At 44.4% G+C, this 19,380-nt stretch overlaps 3 protein-coding genes across 8 annotated transcripts in view; 1 reads left to right on the top strand and 2 right to left on the bottom strand.

The window, feature by feature from the left end:
* NFRKB (nuclear factor related to kappaB binding protein) overlaps positions 1–6,960 on the bottom strand; it is a 30,001-nt gene extending 23,041 nt beyond the window's left edge. Inside the window, exons 1-8 of one of the 4 annotated variants that reach the window (XM_081961355.1) lie at positions 6,714–6,960; positions 4,641–4,796; positions 3,490–3,649; positions 2,466–2,593; positions 2,117–2,291; positions 1,367–1,468; positions 939–1,012; positions 60–144 (exon numbers count right to left, since the gene is read on the bottom strand). In XM_081961355.1, the coding sequence (XP_081817481.1) occupies positions 60–144; positions 939–1,012; positions 1,367–1,468; positions 2,117–2,291; positions 2,466–2,593; positions 3,490–3,649; positions 4,641–4,775 (859 nt within the window). In that variant the 5' untranslated portion in view covers positions 4,776–4,796; positions 6,714–6,960. Of the gene's footprint in view, positions 1–59; positions 145–938; positions 1,013–1,366; positions 1,469–2,116; positions 2,292–2,465; positions 2,594–3,489; positions 3,692–4,640; positions 4,797–6,689 lie in introns of all 4 variants that reach the window. The other 3 variants (XM_081961354.1, XM_081961353.1, XM_081961352.1) reach the window with 3 other exon arrangements.
* Positions 1–19,380, top strand: part of ADAMTS8 (ADAM metallopeptidase with thrombospondin type 1 motif 8) — a 489,092-nt gene that overhangs the window by 178,876 nt on the left and 290,836 nt on the right. The gene's annotated exons all lie outside the window — the stretch shown is intronic.
* Positions 10,155–19,380, bottom strand: part of PRDM10 (PR/SET domain 10) — a 46,950-nt gene continuing 37,724 nt past the window's right edge. For all 3 annotated transcript variants that reach the window (XM_081961348.1, XM_081961349.1, XM_081961350.1), the window contains exons 16-22: positions 17,811–18,011; positions 16,722–16,868; positions 15,231–15,401; positions 14,054–14,194; positions 12,597–12,753; positions 11,667–11,779; positions 10,155–11,159 (exon numbers count right to left, since the gene is read on the bottom strand). In XM_081961348.1, coding sequence (XP_081817474.1) covers positions 10,947–11,159; positions 11,667–11,779; positions 12,597–12,753; positions 14,054–14,194; positions 15,231–15,401; positions 16,722–16,868; positions 17,811–18,011 — 1,143 coding nt within the window. In that variant the 3' untranslated portion in view covers positions 10,155–10,946. The remainder of the gene's footprint in view (positions 11,160–11,666; positions 11,780–12,596; positions 12,754–14,053; positions 14,195–15,230; positions 15,402–16,721; positions 16,869–17,810; positions 18,012–19,380) is intronic.

Below are 19,380 nucleotides of genomic sequence, written 5' to 3'. Positions count from 1 at the left end.
AAAAGTTTTGTTTGACTCACTGATAAAAGGCACAAGTTTGCTGCATCTGATTCACTGACCTGCCAAAGATCCCTTCCTGCCAGCATTCACACGTGTCATGATATCATTCAGGGTCAGGTCCCCTGTCATCAGATCAGGGTGATTCTATGCAGAAGAAAAGAGGAGAGCAAACAAGAATCAGGTTTACCGCAAAAAGAAACCAGCAAGAAGCAGCCCCCTGGCAGCCTTTGATGGGATGAGACAAATGCCTAACTCAGGTCAGGGCCAAACAAAGACCTAGGATCAGAAATCACAAATCTGAGTTTTGGGGCTCAAACCAAACTTAGGTTGGAACATGTGGGAATAAAACACATTCAACCAGTTAAGATGTACATACCCTGTTTCCCCCAAAGATTAGACCTCCCCGAATAATAAGTCCAATCTGGCTCTTGAGCGCATGCGCTAAAATAAGCCCTCCCCCAAAATCAGCCCTCCCTTAAAATATTTAAATGCATGCGCAGCCCGGAGGGAAATGGCGGGAACCAGCCCACATGCACCTGCCATCCACATGGAACGGCCTCGCAGAGGTCACTCCCGCAAACCCTAGCCCCTTCTCTTAGTAGCGGCTGCAAAAAGAGCAGCAGGCACAATGACACTACAGCCTGAAACAGAGACAGAACTTCCGGCCTTCTCTGGATCAGCTGATTCACCTGCGGGCCGAGGTTAAGGGGCCTCCTACACCTCAATAATAAGACGTCCCTGAAAATAAGGCCAAGCGCTTATTTTTTTTTTGGGGGGGGGGGGTGTCAAAAGAAAATAATACCTGGTCTTATTTTCGGGAAAACACGGTATTAGCATGAGAGAAAGGAAGTCAAAGGCCTATTAGTGTCCTTGGTTACTTTAAATGGTGCTAATAACTAAAAATTAAAGAGCCGCCATCTCACTGCCTTTTAACTTACTGGTTGCCGCTTGCGCTTTTCATGGTGTTTCCTCAGCATCATCTTCAAGCTATTCTCACCGAAATCCAATTTATCTGGTGGCAAACAAACCCATTATTATTAAAAAGATACAAATATATTTACATAAATTTATACCACGATGAATAATATAATGTATATATCCTACCCCATTAAAGATATCATTATTTACATTATTCTTTTATGCATCTATCTTCTTCAACTATTCTTCAAAAACCACAGCTCATAATTATTGCCTACGTATATCTATTATAATTGCCCAGTGTCCCTCAGAGTAAGAAAAGATGCTTTTGCAAAACAGCTTTAAAAGAAAAAGAAAAACTAGAAAAACTAGTTTTCCCAATAAAAATGAGTATCTTGCACGATTTTACTACGGAGAAAATTTTCAAGATGGTTTGAGAATACAACACCTGCTGTTTTCATGTCTTGGGTTGATAATGTGGGTATCACTCTGAGAGGAAGAGCAGGACTTGAACAGTGGGCTGGCGAGGTTGGAATCCAGGAACTCAAATCTGAAATACAGAACAGTCAGGTTTCTGGAGGGATGCTGGGTGCACAACTGTTGTTTTTTTTAAACCAGTAAGCACAATCAGCTATCTAAGTAACTTGACAGTTTTACTTCTTTAATCAGAAAAGTTAGAACCATATAAATACCTTTACAAGACCACAAAGAAATAAGGAATGTTATGTTAAATCTATTTCTAATTCTAATGCTAAGGAAACAATGTTATTTTAGTAAGTTGATTGCAACAATAGAAAAAGTAACAGTCTTCAAAATAAATAACATTCTATAACAGTAACTTCGGTCTAAAAACATTGAGAGAAATAGATTTGGGCTTATTTCCTAAGCTGAATAGGAAATTTAAGTGGACATTACTGAAGAGTAGCAACCCATTCAGAACCCTGATCAAAAAGCACGTTCTGCCTTAAAACACGTGAAAAACACTACAAGTAGACAATTTCGGCAAACACTCTTGACAATTACCTATCTTAGCCCTGAATACATCAAAGGATGCTGACCGCTCATCTCTAGTCTTGCTGGCTGAGGAATTCTGGGAGTTGAAGTCCCCCCCCATCTTAAAGCTGCCACAGCTGAGAAATATTGTCTTATCCTCTATCTGAAGTTTTCAATTAATCCACCAAATCCACACTAGTAGTACCTTCTTCATCAGAGGATAGGGTGGTGTCTCCACATTCTTCTTTAACTTCCCTGAGGATTTTAAGGTATCGCCGATGCGTTCGTCGATCTCGTTCTTCAGCAGCATAGGCAGCCGCTGAGTATTTTCTCTTGACAGCCAGATCCGACCCCCCCTTCTTAGCGAGTTCTAACAGATGCTGAAACAGACACCGTGAAAAAGGCAACTTCAGATGCTACATCCTTATTAGCGGTAAGTCTGCAGTTCTAGTTTTACTGTTCTTGAGATCTAGGGTTCTACGAGGCAACGGGTGATCAAGACACAGAGTTTAAGATCTACACCCTCCCCCACAATTGTGCCTTCCAATACTTACATTCCGGGAGGCAAGAATCTGTTTCAGCAATCGATAAAAATACTGCTGCTGGGAACTGAGGTAGCGCTTATACTGGGACTTGAAGCAAAGCTGTCTGTACTTCACCACTTCAGGATTGAAATGTCCATCTATAAGAAGAACATTCAGGTTGTTGCTTTATTTTGTTTAATCCTACCAACCAGTGAAGAAAAGGCTCTATTACAAAGAAAACTGGCAATTTTTAAGGGTCCCAAGCATGCGCACAGGGGGGAGGGGTCCCGCATTGCATTATGGGTGTGGCATGCCCGCGCACGACCCCCCTGCGCTCCCCTTGCTTATGGCACGCGGGCCAAAAAAGTTCGCCATTGCTAGCATATATCATCTGGACATAGAGCACCTGGAAACCCTTGAAACATGAAGCAATATGTTCAACCTTATGCAGCAGTTCATATAAATGTTACTTTTTAGTTAATACCCTGTTTCCCCGAAAATAAGATCTTCCCAGATAATAAGTCCAATCGGGCTTTAGAGCGCATGCGTCAAAATATTTTCGGGTAGGGCTTATTTCAGCGCATGCGCTCGCCGCCTCCTGCACCTCAAAAATAATAAGACCTCCCTGAAAATAAGGCCAAGCGCTTATTTCGGGGGAGGGGGGTTCAAAAGAAAATAAGACGCTGTCTTATTTTCGGGGAAACACGGTAACAACTCATTATTTTGCATCTTTAATGATTCTGAAGCTAGATTTGTTCCAAAAGTGCTTTTTCAAGAGGCAACTGGACTTCCTTGTTTTTCTTTGAAGAGGTTTTGCTTCTTATCCAAGAAGCTTCTTAAGTTCAGAGCACCTCTGGGACAACCATGACTTGGATGACTGAGAAACTCCATAGACATGACGCTAGATTTATTTATCGTCTAAATTTATATAGCTGTCCCATATAAGAATGGTTCATAAGCAAGCGTTATTTTAACATGCAGTATAAAACAAGACAAGCCATTAAAGCTAAGCACAAAGTTGAGTTCTAAAAGCATATGTTGAAATGTCACTGACCCCGGAAGAGTTTTTGAGCAATATGAAGTGGGTTTCCAAATCGGAAGTTCTCTCCATTAAATAGGGACAGGATAAGATTATTCTGGAAATCAGGATTGTTTTCCGGGAAGCGGGGCAAAAACTTTTTTAAATGTTCTCGCTGTGAATCCACCAACACATCCTGCCAGGTTGAAAGACTGACAACTTCAAAAAAGATCTCAGGCTGCAGAAAATATAACACATGGAATAAAAGATAAGAAAAGCTTTTTTTCCCCTCATTTAAAAAAAAATGCTGCTTATTCCCTTAGCAGCTCTGGAGAGTTTGCAAAGATACAATAAAATATTTATTAAAACATGACAAATATAAACCAAAACAGGAATGGTAGAAGTACTGGTAAAATCCATGGGAAAATCTGTTTCGAACTCATTCCTAAGCAGTAGCTAGAAGAGGACTGCTTCAATTAGTTCATTCCACAGTATGAACCCCAAAATGGAGAAAACAGAATTGGTTCTTAATGTTCAATGTGACAGGACGCACGAAGGAGTAGTAGGAAGGAGGTAAGGTAAGATAGAGATTTGGTCATTAGGTTGAGCCTCTAATTTTGGCTGAGGGAAAGGTAGCACTGTATGCAAAATCCAGATTCAAACAACTTTCCCTTCTAAAAGCCAGAAGATTTTCTAAAGAACCTTTGGAACCATGGTTATTAATTTTGCAAAAAAAAAAAGGAAAAGAAAAAAAGCTACCACATTACTTTTCTGAATGATCAATTCGACAGCAGTGTATTTACATTTTGGACGTTATTTACAAATAAAGATTTTCCATTTGTACCCTACCTGAATGTTTTAGAGGTACCAAAAGAGTCACCCAAACAAAGAATTATACTAAGGAAATAGACATTTGATCTCTTTTTTATTATTCAAGCAATTATTCTTATGTCTGATCCATTTCCCTGAATTTGCAAGTGATTCTAAGAATGAAACACAACTTAGACAAGAGGAAGTGATACTCATTCAATAAATGATCCTGATCCAGTTATTGATACACAAAAATGTTTATTTCCTAAAATTACAGAACGTGTCATGATTTAACTTTTCTAATTTAATATTTCTGAAGATAACAATGATAACTGTTTGGTTCGTATTTTTGCTTTGTTACTTGGATGTCTACTCACATCTTCCAAAAGATCTTCAGGTAGGCTAATGCGTATGGATCCCAGCATGCAATCCTCCATAATTTGGGTGCCATTTCCTTCCCCAGTTGGCCCCAGTTCCAATGGATCAGTGAGCATATGATCCAGCGAGTCCATCTTTCATACACCAGGGGACCACTTGAACAAAAAGAAACATTAATTCAAAAGTTATTTTTGCAATTCAACTTACTAAAACAGGAATAAAGATATACTGCATATTCCTTGCTGCAGTGCATTATATATGAATTCATTATCCTTTTGCAAAGTTTACCCAGCATTAATTACTTTTTCTTTATTTCTTTTCTTTATTCCTTATTATTTATTATTTATTCCAAGCCCCAGGAAGAAAGCCATGCCACAGAAAAAGCTATGCTGGTTCTTTATATGGGCCAGAGAAAGAACAATTGTTGTCTTGTATCTTCCCTGCCAGACTAAAAAAAAAGGAACCTAAAATTAATAGCCAAGAAAAGGACAATCAAATTAACCTGAACTTTATTTCTTTCTGGATTAAATCCTGAATAAGCAGTGGGTTGGACTAGAAGACCTCCAAGGTCCCTTCCAACTCTGTAATTCTATTCTACATTCTGCATCAGATGTTTACTTGAATATTTCACACAATAAGTTTGAACCGAATCACTTCTTTCCTTAACTAAAGAATTGATCTCTTTGCCTTTTCTTAATACTCCCCAATTTTGCAGCTCTCTCTCTTTTTTTAGATGAGATGTCCATTTGAGTTTCTTTGAGAGGTAAGACTTTCCAAATAAACAAGATAAAAATGTGTTTAAAAAAGAATGAAAAACAAACAGCGAGCAAACCTTTGGTGGTTTTCCAGTGTCTCTGTTCACTTTCCCCATTGGTAGGGGAGAAAAACAAAAGAGGAAACAGTAAAATGCCAAGTACCCCAATGATCCAAGATTAAGTATACGAACATAATTATTTAAATTGGAATATATCTTCAAAGGTTAATTTTATGCAAATATAACTTCACTCATATTGTAAAAAAAATGTGTTCTATCAATGACCATATTTCAGTGAGAACAATTTTATGATAAGCTATCTTGCAAGAGAAAACCCCCACTAAAACCTCAAAGAAAGATTATTCTTTGACTGTATCTTTTTTTTAATTTTTCTTGTCTCCTTCCAATCTGTTCTTCCTCTTTCTCTGGTTTCTCCTCTTATCTTCTTCCTATCTTTTCTTCCTTTTTTTCTTTTCTTCTGCTCTTCCTTCTCACCTGCTTTTTCCTTTTTCTCTAGTTTTTCTATTATCATTTCCTTCCTCTTTTTCCTTTCTCCTTTTCCTTTCCTTTTCTTCTCCTTTTTCTCACTTGCTTTTTTCTCTTCCTGTAGTTTTTCCTCTTTCTCTATTATTTTCCTCCTCTTCTTCCTATCTGCTCCTTCTCCTTGCTGTTGTTCTTCCTCTTTTAATCTCCTTTTTATCCTTTTTTTTGTTGTTGTTTTTGCAACCATGGGGTCAACCCAGCTAAACTCAGGGCAAGGAGAATAGAATAGACTAGAAATCTTGATTGGCCAAGTGTGGTTGGACACACAAGGGATTTATTTGTCTTTGGTGCAGAAGCTCCCAGTGTACATAAAAGAGAAGATAAATTCGTCAAGAATCGTAAGGTTAATGATAATCATAGGGTACAAATAAGCAATCGGGAAACAATCAATATTGGGGGGGGGTTCTTCCTGCAGAAACCCTCCCCCCCCCACAAAAAAATGACTTAAGTACATTATTATTTTTTTCTCATTTCCCTCTTGAAAAATCACCTTTGGGACTTAAATACATGATTGTTCACCCACTGTTGAGGCAAAATTAGCCTCTTCTCAGAGGACCATCCTAGCAGTGGTCATAATAATAATGATCATGATAAGATGAATAGAAATCTCAGCTGGCAGTCAGGGGGATCTTTTTTGCACATGGGAAAAGCTGAGGGGGGGTGTCGAGAACGGGTCTAACACCTTCGTGCCCCCCCCCCACCTTCCACACAATCCGCCCCACCCGGATCTCTACCCCTCCCCAAATCCCACCTCTCCTCCTGCGACCCGGGTTACCTCAGCACCCCGACGGCGACTGCGCGGACTTCCTCCGCCTGGCCCCGCCTCCCGCATTCCGCTTCCAGGTCGCGGCGGGAAAGGCGGCGGCGGCGGCGGCAGCGGCCACGCGCGGAACGGGGAGTGAGGAGGGGAGGGAAAGTGAGGCGTGGACGGGAGGTGGAGCGCGCACGCGCGAGCTCGAGCCCGTGAGGCTTTTCCAGTCGCAGGCGCCTGCTGCTGCGGAGTGCGCATGCGCGCCCGAGTACCGGAGGCCTCTTCCCCTCCTCACCGCACCGCACGCATGCGCGAAGTGCCGAATGCCCGGACTCTTTCTTTCCGCGTGAGGCGGTCTCCCTTGCGCAGGCGCGAGCTTTAAAGCATTTTTCCCCCTCCCTGCTTTGCGGAGCTTTTGGTATAGAAAGGGATGCGCGGGCGGCACAAACTGGGCGATTGACGGACGTCCAGAATTGATCCAACTTTCTGGGCGCCACCAATCCGTGCCCTCTCTCTCCCTCGAGCTAATAAAACTGGCTGGCTTTGCATGATGCTTATCTAAAATCAATGCTTATCCAAGACTTGCAGGTTGTGCTAGTGCAAATAGAATTAAATAGAATTAGGATAGGATAGGATAAGATAGGATAGAATAGAACAGAATAATAGTAGAGTAGAACAGACGGAAGGGATCTGGTAGGTCATTAGTCCAACCTCCCACCCAAGCAGGAGACCCTACACCATTTCTGACAGTTGTCAGTCCAGTCTCTTCTTGAAAGCCTCCTGTGATGAAGCTCCCACAACTTCTGAAAGCAAACTCCTTGTCCCAACAAAAACCCCTTTTATTAATTGACTGTGAATTCTTCTCATTCACATCCAACAAAGTCTTTCAAGGAAGGATTTACAGATATTATCTGGCTTGGAGAGCTGCCAGGCCGGTAGCTGCAAAACCTGGCAAGGAGTCTCGGAGAGTCACGAACCAATTAAGCGAACTAATTGTCTCCTGCAAACTCCACTCCCCTTTCGCTCCTCTTTTATTTCCTCTGGGAGGGGCCATTCATCATCCACTTGTGGCCTTACTCTCAAGTCGACCCCTGTTCTGTAGCTCTTCCCTTCATCTTGCAACTCTCTGCATGCTCACACTGGGAACAGACTCCAGCTGTTCTTCTGCCTCACTGATGTCTGACTCTGACGGCAGCTGATAACTGGCATACGGCCCTGGCCCCCTCTCTGCCTCTGACACAGAGGCCTCATCAGAGCCTTCCCCAGACTCCAGGACTGGGCCATGTTCCTCCCCAACCTCCTCACTGTCCAAATCTGCTGCCAGATCCGCTGGCCGCTGGTGTGCCACAACACCGGGGGACCTGGACTGAGGGGAACTGCGGACAAGAAATTCGGACTGGAAATTAACCAGCACCATTTGTGAGCATTTGTGTGCAATAAGCTGTCTTTACTTGACATCTACTTAGACAGCATGACTTGGGTAAGAATAACAAGGTTGTCCATGTCGCTTTGGTGTCAAGTACAAAAGTGTTTACATTCTGGAAATGCGAGAGGCAAGAGTTTTGCAAACAAATTCTGTGTGGGTTTTTTTTTTGTTTAAGTTTTCTACTTATTGTTTATACTAGTATCCACCTCTTGTTAAATAGGCAGTAAAATTTGAACCATTTACGTTACTGAAACTTCCCCGGTTATAATGACACAGTATTCAAGTGATTACAGCTAACTGTCTCTGTAGAGTGAATAAACTAGTGATAATAAAACCCCTTCGCTACAAAATAAATCAGAATTATTGCCAATTTAAGGAACGTCTGTTTTTTTCTCCCGTTCCAGTTTCTATTGCAGGATGATGTCTCACTGGAATTAGTTTACAGGAGACATTGTCAAGCACATTTTGGAGCAATCAGTTTGACTGCGTATGACTGTGGGGCGTCTATTGCTATTTAAATCAATTTCCTCCTTAGAATGACAGGAAAAGCTGCTCTGTGCCATACACCATTTATTGGAGGTTGGAGAAAATACATTTAGTGCTTGGAATAAATCTACTGTATTTCACAATAGCATCCCAAGAAGAAATGCAAGGGGAACCAATAAAAAATTAGCATATATCCTTTGGTAAGCATTACTGCGCTCTTGATCTCCTTAGCAAAGCAACCGGAAAAATTTTTTTTTTTCCTCTTGGTTTTAAATAAATGCATGTTGCAAGTCTGAATAGGAACAAAACTCAAAAGAAATGACGGTTATCTTCAAAATCTTCCATTTATCAAACATATTCTCATCCTTTGTACGTTTCCTGCAGCACAAGCTACAATAAAAAGCCTGCAAACTTGTCTATCCGAATAATAAATCTTATTTACGTAAGTTATTGGTGGCTTCTGTTCGACCATATGTTGAGATAGCTTTTGTTGCTGTCTTATGAAAATGATTTACAACCGAGGCCAGTGGTTTCCCTAATGCGAAAAAAGCACTCAGTTCATGAAACAGGCCATAGAAATGTTTCATCCAGCTTATAGCAAAGGGTTGGCAGAAAAGGAAGGAAGGAAGGAAGGAAGGAAGGAAGGAAGGAAGGAAGGACCCAGCCCTCTCCTAGACAAATGAAATATTTTAGGAAATATTTAAAAGGCAGAATATTATATTTCTCTGGGTGAGAAAAGGAGAAACATGTTTTAAAGACAAAGAAGCTTCCTGCCCCACCCACCTTTGTCAGTGGGCCATTAAGGCCTGAGCCAGTCTATTCTACATAACAAAGATCTACCTACTTCAGGCAGAGCCATAATAGGGATCCCAAAGCCCTTGCATTATATCACCATCCAGCAAGGCTCAACCAAACTTGGACTCAAAAGACAGACAACCTACAAAGTTAGCTAAGACACCCACCCACCCCGCCCTGGAAGTCAGACAGCCAATGGACAGCCATTTCTTGGACAGGAACAGGAAACTCCAAGACGGGGCCCCAGAGAGGGCATAAAACCAGGGCACTCTCAGCATCTCTTCCCTTTTTTCTTCAAAATCCTCAAGGCACGTGAGCCTCCCCCCCCTCCCCTCCCCCCCAGCGTCTCAAACCATGTGGCCCTGTCCACCGTTAAACCATCTTTCCAAGCAGTCTCCATGTTTCCAGTGTCCTTTTTCCCACTTGGATCTGAACCCAGATGGACATTTCTTCCAAACAGGAGAAGGGAGGGAGGGAGGGAAAGAGAAAGAAGGAAGGAAGGAAGGAAGGAGGGAGGAAGGGAGGAAGGAAGAAAGGAAAAGAGATAGAAAAAAAGAAAAGAAAGGGAGGCTAAGATTTGAGGCTACAGCATCGCAATGTCTCCAGAAGAGAAAGAGATCATACCTTATTTCCTAACAGTAAAGCACAGAGTGTCCTTGTGGGTAGCAACGGACAAGCCTAAGAAACAAGTTTTGGCTTGTTCTGCATTCACCTCCTTCTCATGCTCAACCTTAATCAACACACCGAAAGCCATCGCGCATGGTTAAACCATCACACAGCCTTTTTATTGGTTTTGAGGAGAAAAGGAAGGATCCCTGTTTCGTAAAGACAACACACTCAAAGACACAAAAGTCTCAGACCCTGTGTGTGTTTTTCATACTCCTCGGATTTCATTAGGGTTAGTTTCCTTTGTCCTCCTTAGGATCAAATATTTGGGCAGTGCAGATGGTTATGTAAACAGGGGGTATCCCAACCATACCAACAATCTCTAATTCTTAATAATTTAACTGCTCCCGGACAGCTTCACAGCTTCACCGTCTTCTCTGTCATACAAAAAGTCAGGAAAGAATGGCTTGTAATCGAGTCTTGGTTCCAGGCTACGCGTTTTTATTTTATTCTCCCTTTCAAAAGCTGCGTGTTCTCTTCTTTCACAGGCAACTTGGAGAGGAAAAAATATATCATAACGCCGAAAGAAATGTAAGCAACTGAAATGTACACGAGAGATAAGACTCCGCCAATGGTTGTGTGCTCAGCAAACTGCTGAAAATCGGTCCACAATTGGGAAAATTGGGGGAAGGGGGAATCAATTAGGGGAGAGGTCTAGAAGAGGCTTAGTGTCCTTTTTTTGTTCACGGGGTCCAGAAGAACGGTGGGGTCCTGAAATGTCTTGCCTGGGTTTCATTTAGATCTGAAACTCTGCAAAGCCTCGGCTTGTAGGGTAGAAGGTAGAACTTCAAGGTGTACAAATATACTTTTGTCCAAGAGCTCTTGGATGCCTTTTCGCGATTCGGGATGAAGATTTCAAATGTCCTTCGTGCTGCGAACTGAGTTCATGGCTTTTCGATGTGCAGGTCGCTGACCCCGTTGGTGTTGCTGGTGGCCGTAATGATGTATTGTGTCGTTTGCTGCTCGCTGGCCGTTTGCGAGTCCAAAGAGTCGGCGTGAACAGGTGTCTGAGACAAATCGACTTCCACGCCGCTAGAAAGAGACAGGCTTGGCTTGACTTCCAGCTCGGGCTGACTTTCAGCGATGACATAATGCGTCTAGAGGGGTGGGAAGAAACCCGCATAAATTCACTCTCGTTATAGACATGTATGGGATGTGGTGGCTCGGCGGCTAAGCCTGTCGATCAGAAAGTTCGGCAGTTCGTGCTAGTCGTTCCTGACTCTAGGGGGCGGTGCTCATCTCCCTTTCAAAGCCGAAGATCCAGCGCTGTCTGAAGACATCTCCGTGGTCATGTGGCCGGCATGACTAAACGCCGAAGGTGCACGGAACGCTGTTCCCTTCCCACCAAAGGTGGTCCCTATTTTTCTACTTGCATTTTTACATGCTTTCGCACTGCTAGGTTGGCAGAAGCTGGGACAAGTAACGGGAGCTCACTCTGTTACGTGGTGCTAGGGATTCGAACCGCCGAACTGCCAACCTTTCTGATCGACAAGCTCAGCATCTTAGCCACTGAGCCACCGCGTCCCTTCGTTTCCAAACTATTCATATTCAAAAGCCTTGACATATTTAATCATCCCAGTCAAGGTTGCTCTTTTGCTTCTTACCTGGGAAACTGCTTTGACTTGTCCTGTGGTCACCGTTGTGACAGGAGGACCCACGGCTGTCTCTGCGATCACATACTGGCCCTGAGGGATTGTCATCATCTGAATCTCGGAGGCTGGAGTGGGGGAAAGATGAGAGAATCCTGTTCATTATCTCTAACAAGAGATGATTGACATGCTAAAGCAGGGCTGTCCAATCTTGGCAACTTTAAGACCTGTAGACTTCAACTCCCAGAATAGAGAGTTGAATAGGGTCAGCATGTATTTGCGTAATTAAATGCAAAATTGCCCCATGGATCCTCCTTCTCCCCTTTTAAAGACCCCGTTATCCCTTGCAGGGTGGAGTCTGGGCAACTGAATGGAGCTGAGCGTTTACTGGCCGGATGCCCTTCCTGTCACCAATGCGGAGTTTTATTCAGCAGATATATATTCTCATCGTGCCCAGAGAGAAAAAATGTCTGCCTCTCTAGGTTCGAATTCACAACCTCCTGGTCATGAGGTGTGAGTTCCACCTCTAGGCTACATCTGTGCCACTCCGAAAGTGCCCCATGGATCAGAGGAGTAAAAATGCGAGGAGGGTGGAGCCCAAAGCTGGAAAAAGGAAATCTTGCATCAAATATCAAGGAACTTGAGAGGTTTTGTTTCTCTCCAATCAAATCATAGCTCAGAAATTGGGAATGAGCAGTGGTGAAATGCAAACTTTTTTGTGGGCATGGTGTGGCTCGGTGGGTGTGGCAGGGGAAGGATACTGCAAAATCTCCATTCCCACCTCACTCGGGAGCCAGCCAGAGGTGGCATTTGCCGGTTCTCAGAACTACTCAAAATTTCTGCTACCGGTTCTCCAGAACCTGCTGGATTTCACCCCTGGGAATGAGGTGTAAGTGGTTTTTACAGAGAAGCGAAAGAGCGTCACTAAGCATATTTGGTACGTACGGTAAGTGCGGAACGAGTTCCAGGCGTTGGGAAGATAGGCTTGCTGGACTGAAGAACCTGCCTGTGATTGACTTTGCGCGGAGGGAGTTGTCTGTATCTGGGAAGGGCTGAGCTCCTGCTGAGTTGGTTGGGAAGGACTTAAGGGCTGGCTGCCCACCTGGAGTAACAAAGGAGAAGGCATTCCAGGAACTGCAGAACTAAACTTACTTGTTACTGGTCTACAATTCCCATCTCTCACTGATTTTCGTATCTGGTGCACATGCGGGAGACATGCACGAATGCCTGGGGGGCAGGTTCCCATGGTTTTGGTCCCAGGAGGCTTCAAGGAGGCCTGCTAGGCCCAAAATGGAGTGTGAGAGGTCACACACTTGTTTGGGGTTGCACCAGGGGTGGCTTCCTGCGAGTTCTAACCTCTTCTATAGAAGAGGTTCCACAAATCTACAGAGCCATTTAGAACCAGTTCCAGCTCCCTCCCCCCGCCCGCCCGCACATCATCAAGATGAAGAGTGAGAGGAGGAATTCTGGGAGTTGAAGTCCACCAGTCTTAAAGCTGTCAAGTTTGAACACCCCTGGTTTTTTTTTTCTAAAGGGTTAGGGGTGCAAGGGTCTTGTAACTTAACAGCTTTAAGACTTGCGTGCTTCAAATGCCAGAGTTCCTGAGCCAACATTTGGGTTGCTAAGCAAGAGCGTTGTTAAGTGAGTTTCACCACATTTTACAAGTTGCCCACGCCCACCCAGTCACATGGCTGGCAAGCCACTCCCATCCAGTCATATGGCCTGCAAGCCACTGCCACAAAGCAGGCCACACCTACAGAAGAGGTTCTAAAAAAATTTGAAACCCACCACTGTGTTGCACGCATGTGCAGGAGTGGGGGCTGCACCGGGGGAGGGGATTGTTCACACATACACAGGGTGGCGGGGCACATTGTATTATTGGGTGTGGGCACATGCGTGCCACATGCGAGCACGATTTTGACACGCAAGGACAAAAAGGTTAGCCATCACTGACCTAGGGTCAAGCTTCTGCATTTTATCGAAATGTAAAAATAACATTGCATCATCTCATTGAGCCGTGGTGGCACAGTGGTTAGAATGCAGTATTGCAGGCTACTTCTGTCGACTGCCAGCAGTTCGATCCTGACCAGCTCAAGGTTGACTCAGCCATCCATCCTTCTGAGATTGGTAAAATGAGGACCCAGACAGTGCTGACTCTGTAAACTGCTCAGAGAGAACTGTACAGCACTAAATGTTATTGCTATCTCCAAAATAAAATTTTGTGCACAGGACTTTGGGCTATTCACTGGTAGCAATAGCACTTAGGCTTATATACCGCTTCACAGTGCTTTACAGTCCTCTCTAAGTGGTTTACCTTTAAGGAACCATCTTATTTGCTACCTCAAGCTGTCTATGCATCTTAGAGGAGCATGCACATATTATAAAACAACTGCGTGGCCTACCTGCGAAGATGATGGGGCTGCAGAGGTTGGTTCGGTGACCTGGATATGCTGTACCTGGATAGCATGCTGGGTGTATGACTGAGGGTCGTGTAGCTGACCAACATCTACAGTGGAATGTTGGGTCTGATGAGGTGAGGTAGCCTAGGGATCAGGAGAAAACATGTTATGTCCAAGTTGACTTTAGAATTGCGGTCTCAGTGGTAAAAGTCTTAAAAGTCAACCAGTATAATTCTTTCTGCAAAAGTTCAGTTCTCTTGGGATGAATTGTCCAAAAGATCAAGAAGAAGAAGCTTTGTGCCAACACCTGCTTTCCAGGTGTAATCCACATGACAGAGATAAACCATCACTCACTGGCAGGGAACAGTTTTATATTCTCAAAGGCTTGGCTTCAACTTTTGGTATCTCTTCTAAGAAGCATGGCACAGCATAGGAGCCCAAACCCACCAGGACAAGATTCAGCAATCCATCTGCATGTAAAATACAAAGTCCACTCTTTTGAAGACAGCGAAGTCCACATTTTGGACAGAGAGAGCCACTGGTTTGAAAGACGGTTCAAAGAAGCCATCTGGGTCAAAATTAAACAGTCCCCTCTCAACAGAGGTGGAGGGATACGATATCATCATCTATCTCCAGTCCTTTCAGCAAGTTCCAAAAAGGCTCCACACCCGTTTGCACCTCTTCTCAGGTGACCCTGAGGACACAGATAAACCTCCAAATGGCCTCAATAATTCTCTAAAAGGACGCAAATGACCAGCTGTCTGCAAGGAGTGTAAATCCTTCCATTCCCCACCATCCATCCAGAGCTGAAGAAGCTTCTTGGAAGAGAAGTGAAACGTTTTCAGAGAAAAACAAGAAAGTCCAGTTGCCTTCTGAAAAAGCACCTTTGGGACAACCATCACCTGGAGGACTTCACAGACTCTTGCTAGGGAGTTCTTAATTAACAGGACACCTTTTGCAATACGGATTGCTACTTAGAAACTGTCCTGTTGTGTCCTGGTTGGATTTAATCTCATCTTGTCTTGCCCCATCCAGATCCTGGTTAGACCCTTTGATGTTCTCCCTGGGAATAACTGCTATTCCTTTGTTATTTAGCTTCCTGAGATGCTCAGCGCCTTCGCTGTCACAAGCCACTCCTCTGCCTTCTAGGAAATCCAAACACAACTCAAACACCACTCACCTGAGCCACTTGCACAACCTGCAACTGTATATGTTGGGGCTGTTGCAAGCCAGCTGTGGATTGCGATACAGGAATATACTGAATGCGTGGGAAATCACCCTGCGAGGTCCGGTAGTCAGTGGTCAGAGTCTGGGACAGCTCCGTCATGGCTTGAGTCAACAAATCCGATGTCTTTACAAGGGGGGAAACGGGGAAAGGAAGATTGTTATATAGTTTAAATCAGGAGTGTCAAACTCGATTTCATTTAGGGCTGCATCAGGGTTGGATTTGATCATGGGGGTGGGAGGGGGATGGCTGGGGGGGGTGGCCACCTCGACATCATTGCCAGCGAAAATGGGCTCCTGGGCTCCGTTTTCGGTTGCGACGGCCTCCTGCAACCCTCTGCCAGCAAAACATAGCTCACAAGGGCTGCCTGTGGCTCTCCCTAGCTCCGTTTTCGCTGGCAGAGGCACTGCGGGCCAATCCTTCACTGTTTCCAGGGCGGCACCAGATCTAATCATCCCATGGGACGGATCCGCACCCCGGGCCTTGAGTTTGACATCCCTTGTTTAAATTGTATATGTACATCCTAGCAGTGGTGGGAGTCAAAAATATAACAACCAGTTCTCTGCACTAATGACCGGCTGAGTAGGCGGGGCTCAGTGGTCACGTGACTGGGTGGGCGTGGCCAACTCAACATCACTCAGGTCGATGGGCGCTTTGCCTTAGCTATTACTATGTAATTGTCAGGCCTGCAGCCGGTTCCTTTTGGGATCTTTGGCCTGGCCCACTAATATTCTATTCTACTATGCTGTTTCATTAGTGGGGAATTGGGAGGGGGAATAGTAAGTAGAATGTGATGTTGTCAAAATAAAATTCCTTTCTAGAAAGCCAAGGTCATCTTTTGTTCTCTACATCTCTGAGCCTGACCGGAACTGGATGGGTGGAACTGCCAGCATGGCAGTGGAAGGTTGGACCATGGGATGGACTTGTGGGTGTGGGGACAAGATCTTGAACTTTCAACTGGGTGGGGAAACCTCAGGAAGCTTTCAGATTCGGGTTTTCCCAAATGTGCCAACGTGACTCTCTTAATAAATTGGAACTTTGAGCAATACTTTGCCTTGGACTCTGATTTAATTTTGGACGTTATTTGGAACCCTGACATTAACCGGGATAAGGTAATAAAGATTAACCAGTGAGGCAGTTTCTGTAAGCAGGGCAATAAAGATTAGGCTAGAAACAACACCAGAGTGTTTCCTTCCTGCCTTCCTTACAGGATTAGCCTTGTAAAGTGGGGGAAAAAACAAAATGAGATTTCTTCCAACAACTGGTTCTCTGAACTGCTTAGAAAGTTAACAACCGGTTCACCCAAATAGGTGCGAACCGGCTGGATCCTACCACTGCATCCTAGTATCTAAAGGTGAAAAAACAATAACACCCTAATCTGTTGGCCTTTTCTGGCTATTTTATTTGACACTATCTTCCAAATACTGAGCATCCCTGAATTCTTACCACAACGGTCTCCCCCGAAGTGCTGTCAGCAGTTAGGACAGTAGGAGTGGCACTAATTACTGCGGTTGTGAGTGGCACGTGGATTGTGTTCGTTGGGATCTGAGGATATTCCGGGTGCTTTTTGCGAATGTGTTGCACCATCTTGGTCTGTGCAGAAGTAGAAAGAAGGAATGTTATTATCGGATGATAAGAATATCAGCTTGGATTCCTCGGTCAGGTCAAAATATAGTCAGCAGTCCATACGTGGAGATCAACCTAAACTTACTGTTTCTCTTAGCCTGGCATGAAATCGTCTTTTTTTTTGGTTAAAAGTTTTTTTTTTTTAATGATACATATAATATAATCCAAAGTATACCAGTACATTTTAACAAGCATTTTTTTGAGTATTCAATAATATATCAGTTCCTTTTGCCATTAAGCCTCTTCAATTTTTATTTGCTCTTCTGCTTTCCATACACCATATTATAGTCTATTTCATCTTCAGCTCTCCTCCTCGCCTTCTCTTCTCCTCCATACCTTCTTTCTTCCCTCTACCCTCTCTCTCTTCTCTACTTCCCCTAGCTCTCTCCCTCTCCTCTCCTCTCTCTCCACACCTTCCCTCTCTCCTGCTCTTTCCCTCCCTTCTATTTCCCTCTCCTGTCTCCTTTCTCCCTCTTTCCGTCTTTTGATCCCGACTCTAGGGGGCGGTGCTCATCTCCATTTCAAAACCGAAGAGCCAGCGCTGTCCAAAGACGTCTCCGGGGTTATGTGGCCAGCATGACTCAGTGCCAAAGGCACACGGAACGCTGTTACCTTCCCACCAAAGGTGGTTCCTATTTGTCTACTTGCATTTTTTACGTGCTTTCAAACTGCTCGGTTGGCTGAAGCTGGGACAAGTAATGGGAGCTCACTCGGCTGCACAGAACTAGGGATTCGAACTGTCGAATTGCCGACCTTCCTGATCGACAAGCTCAGCGTCTTAACTACAGAACCACTGCATCCCTCCCATAGAAGTATATGCAATTACTACAGGATTTTTTTTAAAAAAAAATAGCTAGGGTGAAGTAGGTACATGAAAACATCTGGGTGTTAGGCACATATCCGCAATACCTTACTGCTATACTGCTTGGAACAGTGAGGACAACAAACAGGCGGTGTGGCGATGGTTCCGGTCAGCTGTGTGTGCGTACTCAGCATTGGATCTGGCTCTCCTGGTCCTGCTGGACGCAACTTTCGGATACTGGGAGGAAGTTCTGCGCCTGGGTGGTTTTTCAAAATGTGGGCCTTCCGTTTGCTGGCACTCTTATAAACCTAGAAGAGAAAGATGAATCAAGGACCCTAGAATCACTTCCTTTAAAAAAGGTCCAGTGTTAGCCACTCAGCCAACTGTGCACCGCCAGCAGCCAGCAGAGCAGAAGTTTCGGACTGTGAGGAGGTTGGGGAGGAGCATGGGCCAGGCCTGGAGTCTGGGGGAGGCTCTGAGGAGGGCTCTGTGTCGGAGGCAGAGAGGGGGCCAGAGCCATATGCCGGTTATCAGCTGCCTTTGGATTCAGGCATCAGTGAGGCAGATGAACAGCTGGAGCCTGTTCCCAGTGTGTGCATGCGCAGAGCTGCCAGATGAAGGGAACAGCTAAAAAACAGGGGTCGACTTGGGAGTAAGGCCACAGATGGATGGTGAATGGCCCCTCCCAGAGGAAATAAAAGAGGAGCGAAAGGGGAGTGGAGTTTGCAGGAGACAATTAGTTCATTCCCGCATTCTTGCCAAGTATTGCATTGTCTGAAAGATATCAGCCTGGCCACTCTCCAAGCCCGATAAAGGTAGGTAATTGTGAACTCTCTTTTAAAGAGGGGACTTTGCTGGAGAGGAGTTCACTGTGAATTAAACAAAAGGGGTTCATCGGGACGAGGACTTGTGCTGCTGGGGAAGCCTAAGTCAGAACACCCAACTGCACGGAGACCCCTGGATGACAATTTCTACTTCCACCAGCTGTTATGTGGCAACTCAGAAACAGATTGGTTGGTTACTCCTTTCTGTGTTTACATCGACAGACGTGTTAGGAAGCTATGAAGCAGCGAGAAAATAATGAGATCTGGAGCTGCATTTCCTGTAATAACACGAGGTCTCACATTTGTTCTCTGCCTGAATTAACACAGAGGTGCGATCACGCTAGTTCTGGTTTATACAATACAATACAATACAATAGTAGAGTTGGAAGGGACCTTGGAGGTCTTCTAGTCCAACCCCCTGCCTAGGCAGGAAACCCTATACCGTTTCAGACAAATAGCTATCCAACATCTTCTTAAAGACTTCCAGTGTTGGGGCATTCACAACTTCTGGAGGCAAGCTGTTCCACTGATTAATTGTTCTCACTGTCAGGAAATTCCTCCTCAGTTCTAAATTGCTTCTCTCCTTGATTAGTTTCCACCCATTGCTTCTTGTTCTACCCTCAGGTGCTTTGGAGAATAGTTTGACTCCCTCTTCTTTGTGGCAACCTCTGAGATATTGGAATAATGCTATCATGTCTCCCCTAGTCCTTCTTTCTCTTAAGCTAAACATACCCAGTTCCTGCAACCGTTCTTCATATGTTTTAGTCTCCAGTCCCCTAATCATCTTTGTTGCTATGTTATATCTGTAGCTATGCCACAACTGCTTTGTGAAAGGGGCCACTTCGTAGATCTC

The sequence above is a fragment of the Natrix helvetica genome (assembly GCF_964273705.1).
Source record: "Natrix helvetica genome assembly, chromosome: 8".
Taxonomy (NCBI): Eukaryota; Metazoa; Chordata; class Lepidosauria; order Squamata; family Natricidae; genus Natrix; species Natrix helvetica.
This window is presented reverse-complemented; position numbering and strand designations above follow the sequence as displayed.